Source organism: Corvus brachyrhynchos, unplaced genomic scaffold (genome assembly GCF_000691975.1).
Source record: "Corvus brachyrhynchos isolate BGI_N302 unplaced genomic scaffold, ASM69197v1 scaffold91, whole genome shotgun sequence".
NCBI lineage: Eukaryota > Metazoa > Chordata > Aves > Passeriformes > Corvidae > Corvus > Corvus brachyrhynchos.
In genome coordinates, this window is record NW_008236442.1 from 2678544 (window position 1) to 2705180 (window position 26637).

General features: G+C 37.2%; 1 protein-coding gene across 3 annotated transcripts in view; it reads right to left on the reverse strand.

Moving 5' to 3' along the window:
- Positions 1-12578, reverse strand: part of SUCLG2 (succinate-CoA ligase GDP-forming beta subunit) — a 95805-nt gene extending 83227 nt beyond the window's left edge. The window contains exons 1-2 of one of the 3 annotated variants that reach the window (XM_008643593.2): positions 12488-12574; positions 11414-11555 (exon numbers count right to left, since the gene is read on the reverse strand). In XM_008643593.2, coding sequence (XP_008641815.2) covers positions 11414-11555; positions 12488-12520 — 175 coding nt within the window. In that variant the 5' untranslated portion in view covers positions 12521-12574. Of the gene's footprint in view, positions 1-11413; positions 11556-12487 lie in introns of all 3 variants that reach the window. The other 2 variants (XM_017747206.1, XM_017747207.1) reach the window with 2 other exon arrangements.
- Positions 12579-26637: the final 14059 nt, after the last annotated feature.

Sequence of the window (26637 nt, forward strand, 5' to 3'; positions counted from 1 at the left end):
GGAAAGAGCAGGAAGGGTACATATGACAACCAACTTCTAGTACTCAATAGGGCACTTTGCAGTTAGTTAAAAGACAGAGAGCAGTACATACATTCACAAGGCACATGGCACAAGTCTCAATTATTAATACCGCTGCCCTGCTTAATTAGAAGCCCACATGCCTTTCTCACACAACAGCCCTTTCCCAGTCCTTTGAGGGAATATAAACATGCTACCCCCTCAGTTCTGACAGCTTAGCATTGGTATCTTCAGCTCCAATCACCACTTCAGCAGAAAATATATAACTATATACATTAAACTTCATGTTTTACAGGTTTCATAACATTAAATTAGCCTAGAAAAATGAATATAAAAGCAAGAGAGAGGCATTAGCTTTTGGTTTGGCAATCAGCATTTGCAGGATAGGATGTATCTTAATGTGATGTGGAAACCAGCAAAGCTGTTTCATTTAGGCTTCCTGCAAGCTGAGCTCTGTGGGGATTTTGAAGGCAAGTATTATGCTTGGAAATCGAACTCTACATATTTTAATGAAATTGCACAGTCTAAACACCAAAAAGAGTGAGCAGTCATATAAAACAGTGGAATTTGGAACTTCCTCAATTACTCACATATAAATGGAGCTTTTCTGGGTAAAAATGAAAAATTGGAATAAACGCCAACTTTGTTTGCAAAGAAAGAGAATGTGCAGCTGATTTAAGTGCCTTGAACCTATGTTGAACCTATAACAGGACTGACACAAGAGGTGAGTAAGTATATCTCAAATGGTCACACTCTTCGTGCACGGTGCTGTTCAGCACCTTCTCAGCTTCAGACAAGCAGGACCATGGATCAAATCTCTGTCAAACTTGTCAGCAGCAGATGATCACACCTGTACACCAGCTTTATAACTCTGGGCAGCTGAGTGTGTAGGTTCAGCCAGTCTGCAATTTAAATGATAAGTATGTGACCTAAGCATCATCCCAATGGCCCCTCCTATGAATCCTCAAAAACAGATGCTTTGTGTCATCCTGACAACTGCTAAGCACTGGCTAATATTTCATTAACTTTAGGTCAGCAAGCTGCTTTACCACATCAGAAAACCCACTTCTCAGCTTCTGCAGAGTCATGTAATTGTGTCTGCCTGGTTTACGAATTAGACAAGGTAACAGCTGAAAATAAACCTACAGCAGATTATTCCTTCTCTCTATGCTGCTGAAAAGAGTTCCAGACTTTATTGACGTGTCAGATATGCAACAGGGCAATTTTTCTTTAGAGGCAACACTTTTGCATGATGTTTTGTTTGTGCTTCTGTCATTTGTTTCATTCCAACCTTCTCACTTCAAGGTCAAGTTCAGAACTGATATCTAAGGCAGTATAAATTACACTTGTATAAATCGTGGTTACAGTTTACTCTCAGAAAGTCTTTTGCAGTATAATTTACTTAATAGTATGCAAAAGAAGAAGGCTCTAAATAGCTAAAACAATTCCTAGAGACAAAAGAACATATAATTAGTGTTGCCTTACCTGCTGTTAACTGCACTAATTGCATCCTTTCTGCACAACTGAAAATTCCGACATCATCGAGACATCTTCACTGATATGCAACTCGTGTTAAATTACCCCTGAACCTTGGCCCTTAAAAGTCTCTCTCCAGTATTTAAGTTGACTGGTTTATTTTGTTTCTTCATCAGCAAAGAGATTTCTGAAGGAATACTCACTCCAGTCTGTACAAGTCCAGACATCTCACTATTTACAGGACACTAAACATCAGAAACTCAATATAAAACCCAGCCATAAATCGGAACCCATAACATCAAAATTGTGAAAATAGTCACAAAGCTGCATAAGCTCAGCAACACAGGAGACTCATCTTGTAAACCAACAACATACAATATGAAAACACATGAAAGTTTTTCATTTTAAAATTGTAAAATAACTTTTCCATACAAACATCTTTAAGCACCTAACCTGGTTTCTTACGGATCAAAGAAACAACTAAATAAATACTATCTGCATATGCACTTCAAATAGGAATGTGACTCAAAAGATAAAATAAGTAAGTTATTTATAGTATACATTAATCATCATATTTAAATGGAAGATTACTTTATTGCATGAGACGTAAGTTTATATTTAATTGGGGAAGGGGAGAGATTGCATAAGACTAGTTTTTCCTAAGACAGTCAAATTTGCAGTGATCAGCCTCAAGTCTCTCTTGTTCCTCTTTTATTCCAACATATCCAAGCAAAAGCTGTATTACACTGAATGCAAGATGTGGAAAGGCCAGTAAGAAAATCAACCACACTGAACATTCTAATGAGCTAAACCAAAAAACTGGATACAGGATTTATCTGTGGTAACAAGAACAAGAGGAGCAGATGTGGCGTCAGGACTGTTGTGACGATAATCTGTGGGGACAAAGCACAACACACCAAGATTAGGAAAGCTATTACTAAACTATACAGATGAGTAACTGGAGGAATAGAGGGGTAAGGCTTGGCAGGGAGTAGAGGGGAGTGCAGTGCAGCAGTGGGAATCTTCCCAGTGACTTTAAATTGTAAACTGTTTATACAGCAAACTGTGGTTGCCTTTCTCTTCTCTTTCTCCAAAACCCCCAAGGCTGTTCTTAAGTATTTAGAACAATAAATATATTTAAGATTTATAGCCTGTATTTTAGCCATATTCATCTTACTCAGGTGAGCAGTGCAACTAAGCCCAGGGGAGGTGCAAGAAAAATGTTCCCCTTCATAATGATGCACGAAACAAAAGCTGACTTTAACTGTAGGACCAGGGAGAGTATACCACATATAGGTAAAACTGTCAACTTCAGATTTTTCTTAATAAAACAAAAATCACTTAAAATAAGAGCATAGCTAACTTCTGAACAGGATTCTCACTAAATGTTTTTTGTGATGACACTCTCAAGGGTTAGAGCATCATTTAAAATATACTGTGATGCAGAGAGTCAGATAATATCTCCCAGTTGAATCCAGCAGGGTTACAAAGACACATTTTGTATTCATAAATGTGTTGAAATATTTTACTTTTCTTGAACTGCAAATATTTGAAGAAATGTAGATAAACATATTTAAAATTCACAGCACTTTCTCAAATATGAAGTAGCAGATTAACAAAATGTCAGAACATCCTTAGCTTCAAAAACTGCTCTACCATTTTAGGTAGAGATTATCTACCAGAAAAAAAAAAATAATCACAGCCTCTTATGATCATACTTCTCAACTGCTGATATATTCAACTTGTAATTTACTCCCATCTTTAAAGATAAAACAAGCTCTTGCAAGTCATCCTAACCTTTGCAAAATACTAGTTATTATTACCTCATTGACTGGAGGAGGCTAAGGAGGAAATAGGGGATGGGAATCATAGATGGAGGCTGGATGCTGGGTGTTCCCTGAGCTTCATATGAGGTGAAAGGTTAGTTGTGACAGATTCCTGGCTTGGTTCAAAATCATGTGCTTCTATAGCAAATGTACAAGTTAATATCCTTACTTGTCAATCCAGCCCATCCTAAACCACCACCTAGTCCATTAAAGACAAAAGGTGTTACAAATTTAACAGAAACAACTGACAAATTTAAAAAATTTAACTTTCCCAAATAAATTATATATAGAAAGTGGATAACTAACAACAATATCTTCCTGCTGCACCCTGTGTCACTTGGGGGACACTACAGGAGATTAGGGAAATTGTGACAATGCCAATTATAAACTATCCTATTTTAGGACTGCCATCATTCTCGCTTAGATTTTATTCAACATGATTTTGCTACTAGTCCTTCCACTGAAAAGTTTAAATGAAAAACAGGCATAAACATCAATTTTGTATTTGAGACCCCTATACATGGGATTATCCACTGAAACTGATCACATAGAAGATGCAGCACTACACAGCACAGAGTAACACACAAGGAAAATAAGAAAGAAAACCAGAGAAGAATGAAACTTGCTTTCAGTAACTGTCCCCAAATATTTAGAAGCTGATGGGCATCTAGAGAGTGCAGAAGGAGTGATTTCTCTCCTTTACACAGCTGCTAATACTACAGAGAAAACGTTGTTTAGTATTTCGTATTATTATACATATTCATATATATACATTTCATATATTATACATAAAGTGTGTCTAATGGTTCCGTTTTCATGCATAAAAAAATGACAATTTCATGCAGCTGCTTCTCAATTACGCATCTGGTTATTGTTTTGCAGCTGCAAAACTACCTTGAAGAACCATAAAATATGGTGTGACAAGAGTGGAATAAATACCAGCAGTCATCTTGTACCTTTCTTGTAAAACTGCATTTTTTACCACCTGATAAAATTCTTGAATCAAGAATTTGATTGGTTTTGAAATGAAAAAACTATAATTTCTGTTGCCTCCTTCTTTTATGAACGAAAATCCAGTAGTGTACTTAACACAACTGAAATTTGCAAATGCCCACACTCTGTGGCACACATTATGTTTTGAATTCAGTACCCCATTTCTAGAGTATTTTTGACTTTGTGTTTTACTTTCAAGTAGTTATTTTGGTAATTTGATCAGAAATCCAACAGAGAGAACAATAAGTCAGCTCAACATTAGTGTCAAACATCTGAAATGAGATTTTGATTTGTTAGCCCCCAAGCCATTACTCATATTACTATAAATCTATTGAATATGAAGACATTTGGTGACAAAGAATGGTTATAAAATATCTAACTAATGTAAGCAGTCTCAAGCTTGCATTTACTGACTCACACTCAGCATGTAATTCTCTAACGAAGGGAACAGATAATAAAAACAAAACAATTTGTTTTCCGTAACACTGCATTTCAAATTAACTCTTTCTGTAATTCCTCTGGAGACAGAGGGTCCTGCAAAGAATTTTCATATCTAAAATATTAAAAAAGCCACAATTTGTAAGTTAACTTGAAACAGAAAGGTTCAACTTGAAAAAAAACCAATACCCAGTGGTGAGCTTTGACAAAACCTATTATTAATTTTCTTTGGAAAAGAATAAAACTCAAACTCCCAGTTAGGGAAGCTGCAAATTTCTCTGCCTGTTTTTCCGGGCATGCAGGATGCAACACATGTGGCCGTTACCAACAAATGCATATGTGGTTCCACAGCTGCCTGGTTTCCACAGAGGTGCCAAGGCTTTATGTGGAAAAACATTGCTGAGCTGCAGAGGTGGAATGAACAAGCAGGAAAGCAAAGGCAGAAAGCCCTTGCAGGGTGTACCAAGGGTGCTGCACTGCTTAAATACTGCTGCACATGGAAGTTTGCCACTTCTCTGCCACCTCTGTGAAGCAGTTTCGTAGCATGAGACACAGAGGGAGAAGGTAAGCAAAGGGGAGGGAGCACAAGCAGGAATTACAAGATTCAAACCCAACCAACCCATGCACACAAGGAGGAGAAAGCAGCAGCACTTTAGGGCTCCTATCCAGGGGAATGGTCCTGGAGCACCAACTGGGATTGAGTGTGAAATCCTCAAATGAAATCCTAATTCCACTTTGACTGTGCTTTGTGCAGTTCAGCTTCCAAGACAGATTAAGTTAAAGCACCAAAAATAAAAAGAACTACTATGCATAGGTGCTTTACTCTTGGTTTGTTCTGCAGCTGTATCACAGCTAATTCCCCAGGACTTTCTAACAAACTCCCTAGCAAAGCACGTTTGGTGAACAGAACCCTTTAACACCTCTCCTAGCTCCTCTGATTTTCCATGACTGATCTTTTTCATCCAGTAGATGAGGTAAATAAATTGGATCACTGACATATTGATTACCAAGCCTCCTACAAAGAATTACTTTAACTGCAGCAAACAACATGTTGCCTTCATAATTTTTACTCTACTTTACTATTTTCATCATTTTCAGACACAAGTGAGAATTTTAAAGTTGTTCACACAACCGTAATATTTCAGAATTTTTTCCAAAAATTAAATCATTGCAACATGGACAAATGTAGGAAAAAACTATTATTTGAACAATATTATTTGACAATATTTAAATATAATTTAAACCTTGGTTACCAATCAGTGTTTGTCTTCTGATCATACACAGAAACATTACTTTCTATGATTGCCAAGTCAAGCAAATGTGGGTCTGAGCAAGCAAAAAACCAGTATGCATACAAATGGTTTTTAGCAGAACACAACTGCTAAATATGCACTCTAACTATGCTAAATAGGGTAACAACTGACTGTTTAGCACAAAAAAAAAAAAAAAAAAGGAAGAGGATTTTCTCAATCAGAACTCATAAAGTGGGAGAAGGGTTGAGGAAGAAATGAGCAAAGGGACACAGGGAGGAAAGTGCTCTAAGAAACAACAGGGAACTGAACAAGAGACAAAAAGTAAAACTGCAGACATTGACAAATTTTGTGGAGCTTTGAACTGATGCATTCAAGGGATGCCTATGAAGACTGCAAATAACGGAGTATTAACAGGTATTTTCTATCACTGAGAAGTGCCTGGAAAATGCAAATTCACTCTAATCTTAGATTTCATCACTCTGACAAGGCAAAATCCATTAAGTGGAATAGAGAAATACTCATACTCAGTAACAGTGAACGTGGTCCAAAGGCAGCTCATCCACCACCAGTTTTCTACTAAATTTAAAAGACTTTTCTAAATACTTACCCATCTGAGAATAGAATCGTATTAGTCAATAACTTACAGAATTATTTTGCCTGAAAGAACAGTTTCAGAAAGCTATAATTTAAGTCTAAGGAACTTTAATAAAAGCTGTCAGAGAAAATGAGAGGACTTGTGGAAGAGCTGTTCCTCACCAGCAAGCAAGTTCTCTGTGTACAGTTCCCTGGAATGCTATTGCAGCAACACACGATTTTTTCCATGTATGCAGAAAAGGATAACCTGAGTGGCTCTAAAAAATAACTAGCTATAACCACTCAGTCCATGAGGGTTTTTGAGAAATAACTCATTATGCACACGTGAAAAATTATTACTTCACAGTGAAGCACACAATGGAAAGAAATAAGGAGATCATAGAAATGCTGAAAGAAGCAATTTTTCTATCTATCCTGATGGACAGAAACAGAGAGGAAATTAAATCACATAAGCAATCCCATGATGACAGTAAAAAAAGATCAGCTAAGTAGCCAAGTTTCTCAAATAAAATTTTATATAGAGGGCCACTCTGTACAGGATACTCATAGAAAAGCTCTTCCTGATATAACAAAAAAGAGCCTGAATTCGCATTTCAAATATCCTCAGAAACATCAGGTTTAAGGATGTTTTTCATTTTCCCAGCATAAAAGCTTATCACCAACAAATTCTTCATAATCTACACAAAAAGGACAAACCTAAAGGTCAATTTTTGAACCCTTCTAAACGTAAATTTCAAGTGGTTTTCTCAACTTGTACTAGAGAGGTGAATTTTCAGATAAGGGATCTAAAACAGCATCTAAAAATGCAGCCTTCCCTTTAAAATAAAAAGCCATGGGAAGAAAAAAACCTCAGGAGCTGAGATAGGAAGGAGACTGGTGCTCACATGACCAAGAACTCTTTCAATATTCTGAAAAATGGTGAATAATAGGTGACAGGTAAATGACCTCATGAAAAGATGCTTCAATAAACATTTTCTGTTCTTTATAAAATACATGTTTACCTCTCCAGCCTGATATAAAAAGCATGCCTTCAGTCCAAAGCTGAATTTTATGAGTTCCCTCATGCATAAGCAATAGAAATAGGACATGCAGAGGCTATGTTTTGTTTTATTTCTTTTTAAAAGAAGAGTGAATAAAAACCTTGCACTCAATTGAACTGCATTTCTCTATGATAGAGTGTGAACACTGCACCTGACTGACTCCTAAATGTAATGAAACACTAAGTGGCAACAGGCAGCATTCTATTGCTTTTGTTAAAATTCAGAAAAAGAAACACATGCCAAGTTCCTGGCATCGATTTAGGACTGTCAGCAGTGCCAGCCACCTCTAAATTCTCTACTGATTTAAAGAGCCAAATGACAGTGCACAGCAACCCCCTCCAGCTTAATTACAACCCCTCTCAGCTTTGCCCACCTCCTAGTTTAAAATGATGGGTCCCTTAATAACCTCTCCATCAGGCAGAGCACGAGACTTAAGGGCTTCTGCTGGAGGAGTCCAGAGCAAATGATGGCCCTGCAATGATGCACAGTGCAGGCAGGGGCAATGCACACACCCTCAGGGGTACACATATCATATATAAGGATTATTTCCTTAGGTATTGCTACTACAGTACAACAGAAAAGAAACAGCAAGTAAGGAAATGCCTTCTCTGGCTAAACAAGCCCTAAATTAAGTGAGAATTAGATCAGAAGACTTGTGAGTTAATACAAAAACGGCCAGATGAGCTTATATTTCAGACAAAAACTTGGCTCCCAAATATTTCACTTTTTTTCCTATTAAATAGTTGCACTGGAATTGTAAGAACTTGTCTACAAATTGAGTTTCTTCAGAGAGCAGATGAAACAACACAATACTGTGCAGCAAAACAGCACAACATCTTTTTCATTCTTCTCTTGAAAACCAAGGAATTTTAACATAAACCAGAAAACTATTGTAACCGAATTTCTTGGCAGTCTGTAAATATTGCCTTCCCTACAAGAGTTACACCTGAAAATTGCTTAGCACATAGAAGGCAATGAATTCCTTGGGGCTTAATTCTGTATTCTTTATTGTGTATGACTTCTTTTGAAGTCGGTATTAGTGACGTCATGTTAATTTTCTTCACATCTGCCATTCTTATCTTAGAAGGGGAAAAAAAAAAAATCAATCCTTTCTTTCCATTAAAAATTCCTTGTAGACTCCCTTTTATGCAGTTGGTAAGTTTTGAAAGTCTTTGAGAAAATTAACATTCAGTGTACATATTAATAAAAATAGAGAGAAACAGAGGAAATGAGCAAAGTGTAACAAAACTGCTGATACTGGATAAAGGCAAACCCTTTCAAGAAGACATGCATTAACACCTTCCCGCAAGTGAAGACAGCAGCAAAAATCATCTAATCTCATCTTTTTCCATTGCATCAACAGGAAATCCAACAATAGCAGAACTGGTGAGCACATGCCCTGCAGCAGTAAAGACAGCTCTATCAAGCACAAAATAGTTGGTAAAATTGTAAAATTAAATTGTGAATTCCAGACTTTATGCAGAATTCCATGACAGAAATTCCTATCCCCTTATCTGTACCCCTTTATCTCACACAGACCCGTACGAGTGAGGTAATGCTGTAAGAATATAAAGGCTATAGAAAGAATTTCCCTTCACAAGAAAAATACTGTACCTTTGACTTTCAAGTTTTGAGAACTTTATCCTATTTTTATCTTTAAAATATGTTGACAAGCATCTTCTCTTGTTTGAAGAAGCCAAAGTTAAGGACAGCTGCAATGTGGCACACAACACCTAAACCATCCAATTTTGACCAGGACTTGACAGGGGAGGTTGGCCTCTCCCCATATTTTACTGCAGAATGCCTGTCTATCAACAGCATCCCCAAACTGCCTTCACCAGTTATTTTACTTCATAATATTTCGTGCCTCCTGTGGGCTGAACTTTCCTGTTGTGCAGGTAAGTTTCAAAGTGTGCAGACAAACCTGAGTGACAGAGACAATATTAATCTGAGGGATCATAAAGAACATAATAAACCTGGCAAAATCTTGGAACAACAATGACCGTGGTAGCAAAACTGATGCTCTTGTTGATTCTTAGTTTTCAAAGTCTTAGAAGTGTTAGAAGTACAAGGACAGCACACCATCAGAATGATTACGAGGATGTTGTTAATTATTAAGTGGATCAATGGAGTGTCAGTCATTCCAACATGAAATAGATTCCACACCATAAACCACAATTCTTTCATGCTCAGTAGTGCACCATGGCTGAATGCAACTACATCAAACGAAGAAAGGCACCACTAACTTACACTTTCTGAAGTGCAAACGAGCCCACACAATTAAAATAAAATTTACCTGATAAAGTTGCAAGAGCAAATATGTTTTGGTTCTGGATTTTACTTTTGATTATTTAAACACAGTTTGTTTGTTTTTAGTAGACAGGTATTTCTGTGATTTGCAAAGCAAGCAAGCTAGAGAGGTTATTTAAAATAAACTTAGCATCATAAAACAGAGGAGGTTCACTGCCTTTAATGGAGTAATTTATTTCTCCAAACAGTCATAGAGATCAAGAATAGCAATAGTTATTGGACAGACTAATCCATTTATGAGTTCAATCATGAAGAGGAGAGTTTAAGTGCTGTAAGACTGGTGATAAACCTGCCACAGCTTCAGTTAGCATTCCTTGATTTTCTCAGACATCCAGACATGAGGAAACATTCCAATTTTATGTGCTTTGCTTTGTGTCCAACTCTTCCATTTTGTACTGCTAAATGACCATAACACTTGCACTTAATTTTTTGTTTCAGATATATTTTCAAATATACTGATTGTCATAACAAGGCTTTGATCACTGAAAAATGTATCAACTTAATGAAGTTCTAGAGATTGAACAAGCCATTATGCTAATGCTAGTCAGCTACTTGAGCTCTGATAAAATCTTGGATATGAGTAAGTTGTGTTAATTTACCTTCCAGTGTGCAAAATTGAAATGCATTTAACTAAGTGGCCTGTGCATTAGGTAAAGCATAAACCAAAAAACCTTCCTGTTACCACACAATTAGACTACAATAATGTCTGGCCTCTGGCATTTTGATGTCTGATATATTAACAAAAGCTAAATGAAAAGAGAAAAACTGTACAAACTACTCAACTTTAAAAAGAAGAAAAATTATTTCAGAGTTAGAATGGATTGACAAAGTACTTCAACACTTTCTTTTTGAGAAAAAAGCTATTACATAAATCCATTTCTGACCCACATTGTCATCTTACGTTCACCATGCTAGAATGAGGATGTTGCTAGAAAACCAAAATAAAGTTCCAGAAGCAGGGTCTTCTCTCCAAGCCACTGTCACATCCTTTCACGATGGTAACTCAACTCACCTTTTCTATTTCTTCATATGGACACACACACATTAACAAATATCCTTAGATATTTTAAAAATATCCTTATATTTTTAAAATGGAGAGGCCACAACCTTTTCCTTTCTTTGCTTTTTAATAGAGCAAATTTTTGTTTGAAAACAGCTTTTTACACCAGTTCATTTATTTCAGTTCCTTAAGTTATATCAAATATGCAAAAAAAAAAAAATTTCCTCAGCAACTATTCATGACATTCTGAATTATTATGTTAATTAAAGAACTCATGTTACATGCTGCATGCAAAACTTTTGAGAAATAAAGTTCTAAGTATTGCTGCTATAAACTTGTTCACATACAAAATTAAGCATTTTCAGTAAGCATGAATTTAAAGACTGTTTAAACTTATTAGAAAACAATTTATTTTCCAGATTGCTATCCAGTGAAGCAGAGTTCTCCCATTATCAGGCAACTTACTCAGTCTCTGAGCAGCCTCCAGGGCATCATTTGCAGAATCAGCTACAAAGAATCTCTGAACTGTAACCCCATGGTCTGCCATTATTTTTTTGCTTTGGTACTCCTGCAGGTTGAGCCATCGTCTGGGGGTTAATTGAACAGTCTAGAAAAAACAAGAGGGGAAAATAACATAATGCTCATTAAGAACAGTTCATGAGACAGCCCACTGAGATCTTCCACCTTACAGTTATCTCAAACCAGCAGTTAAACAATGCCCAGAGAAAAGGTAAAATCCATATTGATTTACCTAAGTGCCTTTTCTTAACATTTGTGCATCCCAAGTATTCTGAAAGTTACATATATTTTTTTAAAAGCTACACAAGGCTCACTTGGCCAGACAAAATGTCTTGCATTTAATATCAAGGCAAATTTGGCTTGAAATCTAAAGTCTATTTATGTTTTCACATTATCCTCTGCTATAAAAATACTAACAGACTGTTACATTAAAACAAATCCAGTTTCATATTAAATATCCTTACTATATGACATTTCATCTAATTCCTCCCTATAAAATTATTTCCACTGATTCTCTGTGTTTCTTGAAGCATATCTGAGAAGAAAAACAACTGACATGGAGTTAGCATTATTCTGTAAGAAACTATACACTAATACACATATTTTCAGTGGTCTGCTATCTCTGCTTTGTTTGTTGTGCTTCTAAGTAGGTTTTGTTGAGCACACCAGCACAGCCACATCAGCCATGCAAGGCCAACAACAGCTGGAGAAGAGTTCCCTCCTCATTCCCAACATGCCAGTTTAGGTATCCCCGTGGGAATACAAAGATATCTACACCCCATGGGTACAAAGACACAGCAGCCTGACACACACAAAGACATCACATCAGCTTGTGCTGGCAGGAAACCTTGAAACACTAGAGAAGTCACAAGATCTTTACTGAATGGTTTTAAGAAAGGACACATTCTCCACACAGGAAAAATTATTTCACACAAAAGCAATAAATAAGGAGCTGGAGCTGACTCCTGGCAATGGTATAATGGCAAAGGTGGAGCTGGCTCCTGGCAATGGTATAATCACCTTTTGTGCCAGCAAAAGATGCTTTTCCCACATGGAGAGACAAACTGCTGTCCTCCTGGCAGCCAGCCACAATCAATTCTTGGTTTCTCCTGAAGTAAGAAACACAGCATGCAAGCCAGTGCTATGTATTTAGAAATGTTAGACAAAGAGGATTATTTACTATACTAATGCTTTGATTTCTAGCAGCATGATAAAAAAAATTATTAACCTTATGCAACTTTATACTGAAAACAAAACCCCTTCATGCTAAAGTCTTCCAGTAACACACATGCTCTCACAACACTCAAGGTTTACAGGCTGAGTTGCCTCAAAAGCAAACTCTCATCTGTTCTATTCTCTTTGAAACACAGCACAAAAGACTGATGCATAAAGAAAACACCAACCCATTTTTTACAGTATATAACTGCATGTTTTCTGTAAAAGTGACTCCGACTGAACCTGAACAGTTAAAAATAGCTCAGGATGACATTTTAAATCCTTTTATCCATAACCTCATTAACATATTTTAGAGGAACAAAATGACATTGTCAGTTTGCTCTACGGCTATCTCTAATTCTACACATCATACAGACACCTCATATGATTTATATTCCTCCACGCTCTTCACAGACAATGTGTTATTACAGTTATGCAATGCTTCAAATGTAGGGTCAAAATTTAAAGTCCCTTTCATAATTGTTGACATTTAATTTGTTTTCCTATTATAAATTCTCTGGTAGGCTCTAACAATTATTACTTCAGGATCATTTCCACAAAGGGATTAACACTGGGGGCCAGGAGGGACCCTTTCAATTTATCTAAAAATTTCTACAGATCAGTAATACAGCTGATAAAATCTCGGTCACTGGTTTTATAATTTAAGACCAAGTCTTCAAAACAGCTTTTATTCATAACTTAGAACAATAAATCAATTTCACATGTATGTATTATGAAGCTGATCTAAATCAAATAAATAAGAAGGAAAACATTCAAAAAATTTCATTCTGGGGAAGACTTTTATGGCTGTTGCTTGATGGGAACTGCAGTGACCTCTGCTCCCAAACACCTCTCGGCACTTTATGGGTGCTTTTGGGATACAACAGATATTTTACAACCCAAAAATATAACTCAAAATGTACCACAGAGATACTCCATTGATGGGATGCTAAAAATCTTATTACATATGCATAAAGTGCAGACATACATAAGCATAAGGACAAATGTTCTCTTATAAAAGTTGGACAATTCATATTAAGATATTATGACACTATTTCTTTCCTAAATTATGAACCAGGCCAGTCTGAGGAACACAGAAAGGAAATAAGAGAATAATTCCTTCGAAAAGTGTCAAAGCAGTCCTAAGGGTGATGAGACAAAGGTCTGCTCAAGAACTGCTGGCACAGAAAAGCAAAGCCTACAAACTCCAGGTTAGTGAGCACATTTTTTTCACCCCCTGCTATATTACATAATTCTAAGACAGACTGTCTTACTGAGTGCCAACTTTTTGAGGACTTTCAATCAAGTTATTGCAGAAAAAAACTCCCAGTTGTGAATGAACTGCTTGATAAAATTAATAAGTGTCTGAAGTCTGTACCAGAAGCTCTGAAGAACAAGGAACAGGAAAAACTTGCTTTAAAGCCCTTGCAAGATACACACAGTATGTCATGAGAACAGCAGGAAAACTAAAGCAGTTACAAGAGATGAAATAAAGCACAAGCTTTGAATCTGCAAAGGTGACTGCTCTTTCAAGACCATCTTGAAAAATCAAAACAGCTGTGGACATACATTTTAGGGTGACGACAAAAAAAAAGTGACCATGTAAACTTAGAAACATGAGTAAACAGATGATTCTTTGAACCAATTCCCAACCCAAAGATGTTTTCGTTGCAATAAATCTGTATCTGAATTTATACAAGAATCTTGAATCCCTACCCTCCAAATACATTTATACCAAGGATTCTCAAAAATTTCAGATGGGCTTCAAATAGCCCATTTTAGGCATTTCTTGGGCATCATAAACTTTTATGCATTCTACAGATAAATCCACACCTGAGACTGACAGTAAGAGTGGTAATGCACAAAGGTACAGCTTAAAAAAACCTTAGGGAAGAGTCTAAAAAGGTCTGAGAGAAAGCAATTTCCCATAGATAGTCTTTTACAGGCAGCCATAATCCAACCCTTCCCCCTGAAAGTTATCAGAAGGAGACTTTAATCTGGCACAGAACACAACTCTGCCATCACCTGTCTTTGTATTGCTTATTCTCCTGTTTTACAGCTCTGTTTCATTGTTCGCAGCAGCATCGAACAGCACTGCTAGATTTGCCAATTCAGTTCCAGCTCTCAACAAAGACAGACTCAAGAATTAGATGGTAAATCACCATGAGAAAAATAATCTCAATCTGAAAGAGGGAATGGGGAAGCAACTAAAAGAGAACCTAAACCACAGGAATGCAGAGCCCAGCTTTTAGTAATTTCTGTTCATTATTGATTCTCACCACCTTCTATTCCCAGTTTATCCCTGCTTGAATACTTTTATCTCCTCCCCCCACATATTAGTCAGAAAACACCAGAGGTCTCTCAGATCTTTCCATGAAGCTCTGTCCCAGCTGAAAGCCAGGATGTTCCAGCAGTTCAAGATGTGTCTGTGCTTCATCTGTTTCCTTATTGCAAGGTTGGGCTGGAGCACAAGGAGTAGATCCTGTCCCACCAGCCTGCGAAGAAGAGACTGGAAATTGTGTGTGAACTTCAGCAAACCCTGACTCCCTGTGTGACATCTCTTCTTTCATCTTCATAAGATGACAGACAAAAAATGAGAAAATTTTCCATTGATGGTATTTTTCTGTTATCCTTCATATGGGAACTTCATGTTGTGTATTGATGTACACATTGTAGATGCAGAGTGGCTCTTATTTGAGATTCAGATCTGCCTGGTAAATCAAAAGGTGCTTTTGTTTTTTATTTTTAAACCACAAATAAGGTTTAAGAATAAATCAGTTTGTAAAACTAAGAAAACATTACTAGCAGTACACAGAAAATAAAATGTTATTTAAAATAATAAAGCTTTAAAGAGGAATTAAATTCATCCTAATAAGATATTCCTTAAGATTAAATTTCTAACATAAGTGCTTATCAAAGAGATTAATATACTTAAACAGGGTTCTTTTACAACTGATAACATTTCCTGAGAGCCTGACAACAACATCAAAAATCCCAAAACTCAAGTAAGTGGAACAAAAGGCCTCAACTGAGCAGTAACATGAAGTGAGATGAAGTCAGAATTATTTAATCAAATACAAATTTCAAACCACATTTTCTCCTGCTGGCTAGAATTATTTGGCATTTTCCAAAAGCACAAAGGATTGGTTGGGTTTCACTTCTAATCTTCCTTCCCTTCTCCAACCTCCAAGATTTTTGTTACCAGTCAGAATCACACTAATGTAGAACAAAAGTACATAGAGCAAGGAGGATTTAGAAAACTGCTGTTACTAGGAATTGCATATTTTGTTCTGGACAAGTCTTCCATTCAAAGTTCCTTTTCTATATAAGCAGAGACAACGTTTGGTCCCACATGATTAAATGAGTGGCACACACATCAAGAAATCAAACATTTCTTTTTGATCATCTTGACAAGGTCAGGTGTTGCAGAATTGCATCAGTGGTTTATTGACTACTGCTAGAGAAAAAATTGATTCTTCATATAACCTGCAATAATCTCTAATTTACCTCCTCTTTGTTTGGTGGTTTGGTTTGGTTTTTTTTTTCATAAATGCTGAAGACTCTGCAGAAATAATGTATTTGGATAGCAGTTGCATTATTCTTCCACTGTTCCATGTGCCAATTCTTTAGCAGTCACAAGACAAGAAAAAAAATTGTATTATTTAAATAAAAAGGGCTAAAAAAATAACAACTTAGTTAAACAGGAGTGGAACTACAAATACATTTTCTAGCAGAAATTTGCTTCTGCTAGAAGCAAACAAAAAAAACCCACCCCAAAACCAAAAAACACTAAAAAAAAAACCCCAAAAGCCCAAACAGATTTAGAAAACACTGCAGCAGAGACATCGTGGTTACATATGCAGCATTAACTACACGGATGCACAATATCTTTCAGATGACCCAGGAGGTATCTTTTGAGTGCTTACTTTTGGAAAAAGAAAGCACATGCTCATAAAACCAGAAGAAACTGTCTTAACACGTTCATCAAGAAGTTTGCAAGTTGCATGTTAACTACTTCAGCAAAACTCTGCTCGAAAATAAATGCTCCATATAAGCACAAAACAGGAGCAGCATCAGTAAACCCAAACTTCATCAGATGATGTCACTGATTAATTCTTACCTGAACCTATACACTCGGTGTAAGGTTTTCTCATTCTTTGGCCTCCCTGGTAAAATGTCCAAGGATGACTTTTAAAAATAGAATAAATATAATAGAATCTTAAGTGTGTTCTGTAACAAGTATATGAAAAAGCTGTCAAAAAGAATAACTGAAGGGTCAAGTCTGACAAGCAACTGAAAATTCAAATTATATCCTCTATTACGACTGAGGCCTCTTGGTCTTAAAAAAATCAAATTTAAAAAAATTTAGTGCCATTTTATGCCTAATTCCACATGAAACTACCTCAGCTAACCATCCACAACTATGTATTTCACCTTATCAAGTCCAGTGTTCATGTGTAGATCATTTCCCTAAAAAAATCTCAAATACCGGTTATCCCTTGGTAAGACTCTCCAGGTCAAATCTCTACTTTTGTAAAATGCCAAACAATTCTAGTTTGGGGAAGAGAATCCAGTGTTAATCAACACTATTAAGGAAAACAAAACCACCACTAAGCAAATTTCTAGGATAATTGAACATCCCTTGACACACATATATAATTTGAGCAGCTCTACTGTTTTCATTAACATAGCTTAATGCATTTTATTGCATGACTGTTAAAAGGAAGACACACTTTAACATCCAACATTTCCTTTTCATTTGAAGTACGAATGGAAGTCAGTATTAATATCTCAAAACAAAGATGGACCTCTGAAAAGCACCTGGCAGTAAAGCTGGTCAAATAAACGCCCACTTCTTTCTTCCTCCTCTGTGGCTCCACTGATGCCAAGTACCTTTAACTGTGCTCATAGATCCTGTGAAATAGCTCTAGCAACACAAATTAACTCTACATGAATGAAAATTATATGTCAAATACATAAAGTATCAAGTTTTATAAACTTGGATTTTATTGTAATGGTTATATTGGAAATAAGTAAATTGGGAATAAAAACTGGGGTGTTCCTGAGGTCTTTCAGATGTATTCTGTATCTGAACTTAAAAGGAGGTGTATTTAGTGTATGTGATCAAAAATAAATGTCTGTCACCAGAAAAAATCTATTTGCTTAGCCAACACATCCTACAGCATTCCAGTTTATTCCAGTTGAGTACTCTGACCTGTAATGCAATTCCAAGCACATATGAAGGAAAACAGATACACAAAGATGACAGTAATGAAAGAGTAGGCCATCCATCAATATGAGGCATAAACCTTTATTATATTTATTGACATACAGCTTCTGCAATTGACAAAGATGTAGAAGTTTCTCTCAAAAACAAACCATCAGAAATAAACGAAATAAACTGAATACCCTCATATAAACCACTGCAGGTACATAGACACATTTTATTAGGTCATACTTAAAATATACCACATAGGCCACTGAAAACAAACTAAACCACTTATTTCAGTTTGCTGGCAGTGCCCACAAAATGAGTAAGTTAACCCGACAAGAAACAAAAACTTAGCAAAAAGGCACCACACTAAACAGAAGTTTATCACAAATGTGAGTCATAAAAAGCAAAAATATGCTCTGTAGGAAAGCAAGTCTTTCAAGCACAAAAGAATGGAAAGAGTCATGGTAAGGCTCATGGGCTGTAAGAGCTGTCCCATCGAGCCAAACTACACATCCCCTTCTCTCCAGAGACGGCCAACACTGTAAACCTGGGGGCTCATTAGGGAAAACAGGACAGCAAACGTCCTTCCAAACTAACGTCCTGTTGGCTGCCACAAACCAGCAATTTTAATCTTCCAAAGCAGGAGCAAGCCTCCAGGTCATCCTATTTAAAAGCCACAGAGGAAACTGTCTTCCATCAACATCCCAAATTGCCCACTTTAGCTGGTATGCCATATGGCAGCAAGGTCCCTTTGGTATCAGCAGAGTCCAGCAGCCTCATCCAACACTGAGCATTATGATCAAAGTCTCAATCTAGACTTCTGTGATATATTTATGAGGGATAAAATTGATTCTGTGAGCTAGTTTAGGAAGAAGTCTTGAATATTTCCCCGACAAAAACAGTTTCCATACTTTTGTTCACACCAGTCAGGAATTGCTTATTTTTTAGTCTGTATCAAAGCACCATAAGCAGACAGGGCCTTAAACAAGAGCATTTGATTTTAAAATCTACAGGCACAGCTGAAGACCTTTAAACAGTTACATTCCATTACCTATTCCTACAAATGGGAATTTATTTTAATTGAATTAAAACCAGCACACAAACTCTAGTTAACAGCTATAGGCCTTTTAGTTCCATATTTATTTCTGAAAATATACCACACAAAATATCTTGAGCAGTAAAATGCAGTATGCCTGTCAGAAAAAAAAAGCCCAACCTATCACATTTCCCAGTTTTCTGAAGGCTAAGGCATTTTGATCAATAAACTGCAGGGGCAATTTACTGTTTTATACCACTGAACCATATACTCACTTTTCAGAACGAGTGAGATCTGTCAGTGCAACAAAGGTTTATGAAATCTAACTTCAAATAAAATAAAAAACCACACATGAAGTATGCCCTTATATTTTTGTTTAGTAAATCTGGACTGCCTATTCTGGTGGATAATTATTACTATTCCTAACATCTATGACTCTTTGAAACAAGATGCCTGTGTTAAATAACTAAATGGTTCTCTTCATATACTCAAAAAACAGAGACAAATAAATGGGGGCCTGGTTATAAAAGGAGCTCACAGTTACTATAATTATTAGGATTGCTACTGTTAAATTGTTTACAAACATTGGACTTAAACAGTTGAGAGAGGGGCCAAGAGCTTGGAAAGCGTACATTTTGTTTAAGTTTAAAAACTTTAATGGAGTGAAACAGGCCACCACCTCTGCCCAGAAGTGCTCATCGCTGAAAATGAGACTGCACTGCCTGCTGCAAACCAAGTCTGGGGAAGACAGTATGAAACTACCAGCTCAAGTGCATTTCTCCTTCCAAAGCAATTACTCAAATTCACTGCAACTCACTGTCCAGAACAGTAACACTCCAGAAGAACTTCAGAAATCTAGTTTGAAACAATCACAGGATTTTTTTTATTACTATATTAGATGTTTGTGTCACCATTTAGTTCTAGTCCATGCAATCAAAAGTGCTCAGTTAAATCTTCCCCTGAATACTTTCCCATAGTTCAAGGAAAAGCCAATTTCTCTTGTCACACATTGCAAGATTCTTATTAAGAGGAGCCACTGCAAACCAGGCAGAGGAAGACAGGAATCACAGTGCATCACAGCAGGAAACAAAGATGGTGACAAACATCAAAGAAATGAAGAGAAGAGCTTTGTTAAACTAGTAACATGTCAATTTTAGAGAAGGAAGCTATTTTAACTGAAAAGCTAAAGAAGGTATATTTAGGGATCTCATCCTTTTAGTCAAGAGAAACTACTTTTCTCCCATCACCAGGCAGCAGTGATTTTTCTAATACAACCTAATGAAGCCAGGATATCAGCCACAGATTACCTAACTCCAGGTAACAAAGCACACTAAACTAACTAATTGATGCCAGTTGACATCACTCCTCTGTTGAGAAATAGGCAGTCACCAATTACTAAAGGAACAATAATTTGTTTGTTTAATGAATATGCTAATTTACTGAACTCTCATTAGACAGCTACACAGGCAATATTGATGAGTTCCATAAGGCATTATAAAGTATGGCTGAATTATTTCAAAACAAATTAAACCAGAAAATATTGTACACTATTTAATGGAATAATAAAAGCCTGGTAGTGAGCGAATCCTCTGGGTGAGCTCTCTGAAAAAGACACAAGTTCTCAGAAGTGCATGGACCCAAACACCTACTGCTCCAGCAGCAAATGTCTCCTAGGAATTCACCCCCAGGGATTTGGATGCTCCTGGACACAGGTGAGAGACTGGGCCTACCTGGTGCACAATGCCAGAGCTCTGCACACCCCTGCAAAGGCACGTGCTGAACTGGGAGGGAAAGTGTCCAGGGGGGGCACGGAGCCCACCAGGGCAGAGGCTGAGGGACTCCGCAGGGACACTGGAGAACATTGTATAGTGCATTTTCCACACAAGCACCTGCTGTATCTCTGTTATTTGTTACTAATAAATCCTGAGTAAAAGCTGGTTCATCTGCAGATTTAGTGCAATGCAACAAGGCCCTGAAAACAAAAGCAGTGATTACATTTTCAATTCATAGTTTGTTTTGCTTGTGTTGGGGCTGCATCTAGTTTCTCTTTTTCTCTCTTCATAATTTTAAGTTCCTAAATTAAGAAGGAAATAGAAATTGGTTTTTCACTCAAGAAAGGAATCACTACAAGCAATATCTGTCAATTTGTAATCATTTATTCTTACACAATTTAAATGAGAAACAGTATTAGGTTGTCCTTCAAATTTCAGTCTTACCAAAGGAGTTTTATTTCAATAATACCACAGAAATGAACAGAAATTTCTATCAAATAAACACCTATGAAATACCCTCTGCATGATACGGCTATATAAGCCACATTTCTGCTTTTTAAAAAGAAAATACAAAGTCAGATACAAGGGACTGCAGCAGGGAGCACTTTTAGGCAGAGTAGGAAGGTCTGACATTTTTGGGTAATACAGGACAGTTCGAAGTAGCAAGATCCTGCAGAAACCAATTATAAAAAGAACAGTTTCAGCCTCAACCTGAACAGCCTACCCAGAATGCTAAAATTAACCTGGGAAAGTGAATGATTTAACTAAAGAAATAAGCCTACTGGATTTGACCCCAAAGTCAAGTCATGAATCAAACTCCCGCACTCTCCCCCGATTTGCTCACTGAAGTGGGAGAACCTTCCCAAAACTCGCTCACTAGATGAACTGCCAGCTTTCCAAGGTAATTGAATCTAAAAATATGTGGCTCTATTGAAGTTTTTTCACATTAAAATTAAAATACCACCATTACTGGGGGGTTTAAACATTTCATTCACTACCCACTACCTTAAAATTAATTCATTAATAAATACATGAAATATTCATGAGGATTTACCTCTTCCACCTCTAAAACAATGTTCCCTTCCACTAAACGATAGATTAAACTGCAATGACATAGAAATCAATATTTATTAGGAAACATATAATGATACTTCAACATCCCTCTTTATTTTTCACTCAGTGCTTTCTTTCCTCTCTCAGTGGTGGAATCCCTCAGCTGGGAAAGAGGAACATCAGGAGTGTATCCATCAGTTCTGAAGTGGCTGGATGCTAGCAAGGCTTTCTTTGCTTTATTTCTCTCTTTCATTAAAGCCCACCTTCTAAATCTTTCCACAGCGGCTCTAACAGGAAACAGTACAATTTCGCTGTGCTTTAACAAATGTCACAGAAACAGAAGAGGATTTCAGAAGACAGCACCCATCTCTTACACAATTCTGAAATTTAGATTACAAAACCATATAGACTGGATTAAAAAAAACCAGAACAGTATCTATTCATGAACCTTTCCCTTTAAACAAAACCATAGCAATATGCACATAAAACCCACAATGTTTTAGAAACACCTCAGTTATATGGATATTTCACAGTATTGCAGATGAAATAGTAAGGATAGTAAATGTAGTCAGGCTGGAAGTGTGACTGAAAATCCTGACTGCATTCTTAACAAAACATCATGACTCCATAATCAGTTCTCCTGAATGTTCCTGCTCCCCATCTACTGCTAGAAACCCCTTCATTTCAAGGGTTCCTGAATGCCTGCCCTACTATGTTCTTTTGACTTGATCTTGTACTCCTCCTTGTCCACCTATAATCGGTCTGATTGCAAACTGATTGATGCCAGGCTTAACCTCTGCCTTCTCCTGGACATGATGTAGGGTGGTGTGATGTTCTTCCACTGCAGGGCTCATTTGGGTCATTAGCTCCAGAAAACACTAGGGAAACTACATAATTCTCTTCTAATGTGCCTTTATATCTTCCAATGTGCCTATATATGTATAAACTCAGCTTTCTGATTTATCCTTCTGTTTACTTCTCATGCAAGGAAGCAGACACAAGAATGAACTTGAAGCAAGTCCTTCACTCATTGCAGATTTAAAGTCTCCAGTAACGATTACACTTTATAGACTTATTTACAGCTTGCTTACACTCAGGGATTTTGACAGCTATTCTGTAAATACACTCTCCTACCCACTAAGCTCCATTGTAATCTACCAGAAACATGCACAGGGTCAGACTTGAGCTCCTTCTGCCATTCTTATTCTCCTTATCTCACAAAACCAGAATCTAAGCCCACATCCTCGGGCCCTACAAGCCAGATCCTAGCAGCCACCACCTGGATGATCCTTCTGGGCGTCTGCATGTATGGCTTTTGAGGACTACAGTCCTCAAAAGTAAAAGAGAAGATGGTGGGAAGTGTCCCTTTGAAGAGTAAGACCCTGACCACTCTTCATTTCCCACACCTTGCCAGCCTATTGTTCAGCAGCTGTTTCAGTCAGGCTGCTACAGACTGACCTCCAAATAAAGCAGGACATTACCAAATCCCTGACAACTGTGTCCTGCTCCCCACCCAGGGGAGTATTCAGGCCTCTATTCACATGCGATCAGCAAAATTAAATTTCTGCAAACTAAGTGGCAGCACCCCTGTGACCCTGAGAACTTCTGGGATGCATTTTGGCTAGTGTGGACAGGCTGCCTGAGCAGGGCTGAGCACAGCCCAACCCCACAAACCTTCACCTGAACAGTGAACAATTAGCAGCTTCTAAAAACCCTGAAACAGGGCAGGTTCCTTACTCTGTGGGATTACACGAAATCTGTCTGGTTCAAACAACATGCAGGTCACATCACAAACAGGATGTCACAAAACAAAGCTGGCCACCCAAACACCAAGCTGCCAGAACACTCGAAGGGCCAAACGATGCCCTCTGTCCTTACTGCACAAACTGATAGCAAAATATTTTTTCCTTGTGTTTTTAAACCAAAATCCAGCTGAATAAAACAGTATTAAAATTACTTATTGTACATCCACACATGCCCAAAGAGCAAGCGTGTCTACAGAAACTTTACACCTCTGGAATCGATTTTCAGAGCCTTTGCTTGGGTAAAGGAAGAACATGAATTCCCAGATTCAATTTCTGCTTTTGTCAATGCGCTCGCCATCAGAAGTTCTGCTTTGCATTAGTAATTAATTTTAGCCAAATTATGTTCATTTTGCTTATTTCAAACTTCAAAGCTTTAAGAGAAGCATACTTTCCTGACCTAAAAAGTAAGGCTTTGAAGTATCTGATGAAAATAAACTCACTACCATACACAACTGCATAATCAGTTGCAGAAAATACTGTAACACATACCCTGCCCTGGGAAATGAAAGAAGATTGTTGGTGATATGCACAACACATTCAAAAAGTGAAATAAGCCATCTTCTCCACATAAATCAGAAATATTCTTTTATTTTAAGTATCTTGAGGGGAAATTTTATATTTTTGTTCTGATCTTATAAAAGTGTTTAATTTCCTAAATTTTACAAGATTAAAATTATACTTTTATGCAACTATGAAGAAATGTTCTAAACAGCAAACATAGCCAGGAAAAAATAGTTCCAAAGCTATTGTACCACCAAACATGAGACAAAGTAGCCACTATCAATTTTTTCTTTCCTGCATGCAAATTAAGCTTCCTAAATTGTTACGAAACTCAGAGCATATTCAATAAGATGAACAGAAATGTTTCTGCATTCGTATCTCAAGTAATCATATCTATCAAAGAAGTGTTTCACGCCTACCATACCCTGGAAGAATGCTTTTTCAAGTGTTAGAAGTCGCTGATATTTTAAGAAAAACACCGATAAAATGCCAATTTAGACCATTTGAGCTCCATTTTTCATCACAGAGAAGGAAATATGAAACATAATCACAGCTTTTTTGTTCCAGTTCTTTAATATTGAAGTCAAATCATCATAATTTCCACGCTACCCAACTATGTCATCACAGAAGAATATGACTTTGAGCAGTAAGCAACATAACACTTCGAAGCAACAAAAATGCAAATGCCCACGGTAGTAAAATAAAGAAATACAGAAAAGTATCTACAGAAACAGTTTCACTGCCTGCCTAAGTCATAACTGGCCTATCAAACCAGTGCAGAATGATCTGTACCAATTTCTTTCCTGGAAGCAGTAAGAAAAGAAAATACTGCTACCCATTTTTTGTTTCAATCTGAGTGCTTCACAACTTTTATTGTTAATAAGTCTTGGTTTTAATTAGACCATTTGACGTAGACTGACATGAAGCAAACTCTAAGAGACAAAGACACAAGAGGTAGAGAGCCTTCAGCTGCTTGGGCAGAGCTGGGGAGTAACCAGAAACTGCCCAGAATAATCAATGAAAGTAAGCCTTTAATAGGAAGTCAAACATTAAGAATATTTTTCTTTCCTTCGCAGGTCATTTCTTTATTAATATTTCTCCATTATTTATACCTATTTATATAAATTCACCCTGCTGCCATTCTCAAATCTCAAAGCAAGCTTAGGACACTACAAGAAGCATCATCTCATCATCCTCAAAAATTCTGACCTTAAAGCAGATTTCTACGTTTCCGACTGTATGGAGGGAGAGGAAGGTAAAGTTTGATCCAATGGAACAGCACTTCCAAGCCCAAAGGATGATGGCATTACTCCACTGGTTAAGGAAATTGGGACTATGCCCAGCCTTGTTCCTTCTGTCTTACTGCAGTCCATGCTGTATCCATAGAAATAAACAACCATGGTTCTTCCCTCAGCTTTAAAACCAGACACCTCCCCAGAGGGAGCTGCCAGAGCCCTGACCAGTTCTTGTTGCCACATGTGAGGTTCAGTAATGTCTCCTATTGTCAGCTCCTCAGACACCTGCATTTGGAAGTTGTTATCAGAGCTCTCCAGAAACCTCCTGGAACTCTTGACTATGTGCTCTCTGCTGCACTGTCACTCCAGCAAATGCTGGAGGGAATGAAGTCCTCCATGAGGACCAGGGCCTGCTGACTGAGGCTTCTTCAGCTGTCTGCAGCTTCATCTGGTTCTTGCTGTTCAAACTCTGACTCGTGGGTTCTCAGCTGGGTCATCAACTCTCCCTAGATGGAGCTCCAGCACTCCAGCCGCTCTGGAATCATGTTTAATCATCTCACATCACGTTTAAAGCAAGCTCCAAATATCTGTTCCTCTACTTCCAAAATTTATGGCATTACTTTAGACTATTTTAAGCTAAGCCATTTAACTGAAAAACAAATCTAGACTGAAACTCTGCATGAAAGAATTCAATTAAATAGATTCACTGTTTCCAATGTGTTTGGAGTGACAGAATTGAAGACAATAGAAAATTTAACGGAAAATACATTTTTTATGCCATCTTCAGACCTTAGCTAGTACTATCTTGACAATAAAAAGGATATGGTTGCTTTAAATAGCCCTTTTATCTTTAATTATCATGAATAGCTCTATCTTTTACCTATAGCCATCAGCATTATGTACAATTTGCACACAGAACTCCTCCAATAACCAGAACTTCCCTGATACTTTTATAGCAGTACTCTGTATGAACAATTTTTTTTTTTTTTTTTTTTCCCCCCCACAAGGCAGTAACTGCTTTCTTGGCTGCCATGAAATTAGCAGATGTCAAATTAAACTGTCCTTTTGTCCACAGATCCTTCAGAGGAAGATAGCAAAAGATGATGAAGTGTTCCATCAGTAATCTGTGTCTGGTATTTAATTTGCAGCTTTATTTTTCAGTCAAAAGTCTTGGATAAGCAGGCAAATCTACCAAACATGATCGAAAATCCCACTTAATTTTTCATTCCTCCTGACAATTCTTACAAAACTTTTGCATCTCATGAAGAATTTAGGTGGACAGGAGTTAAGACATCAAAGGTAAACTACAGTGCAAGTGATTTTCTCTCCTCCTGACAC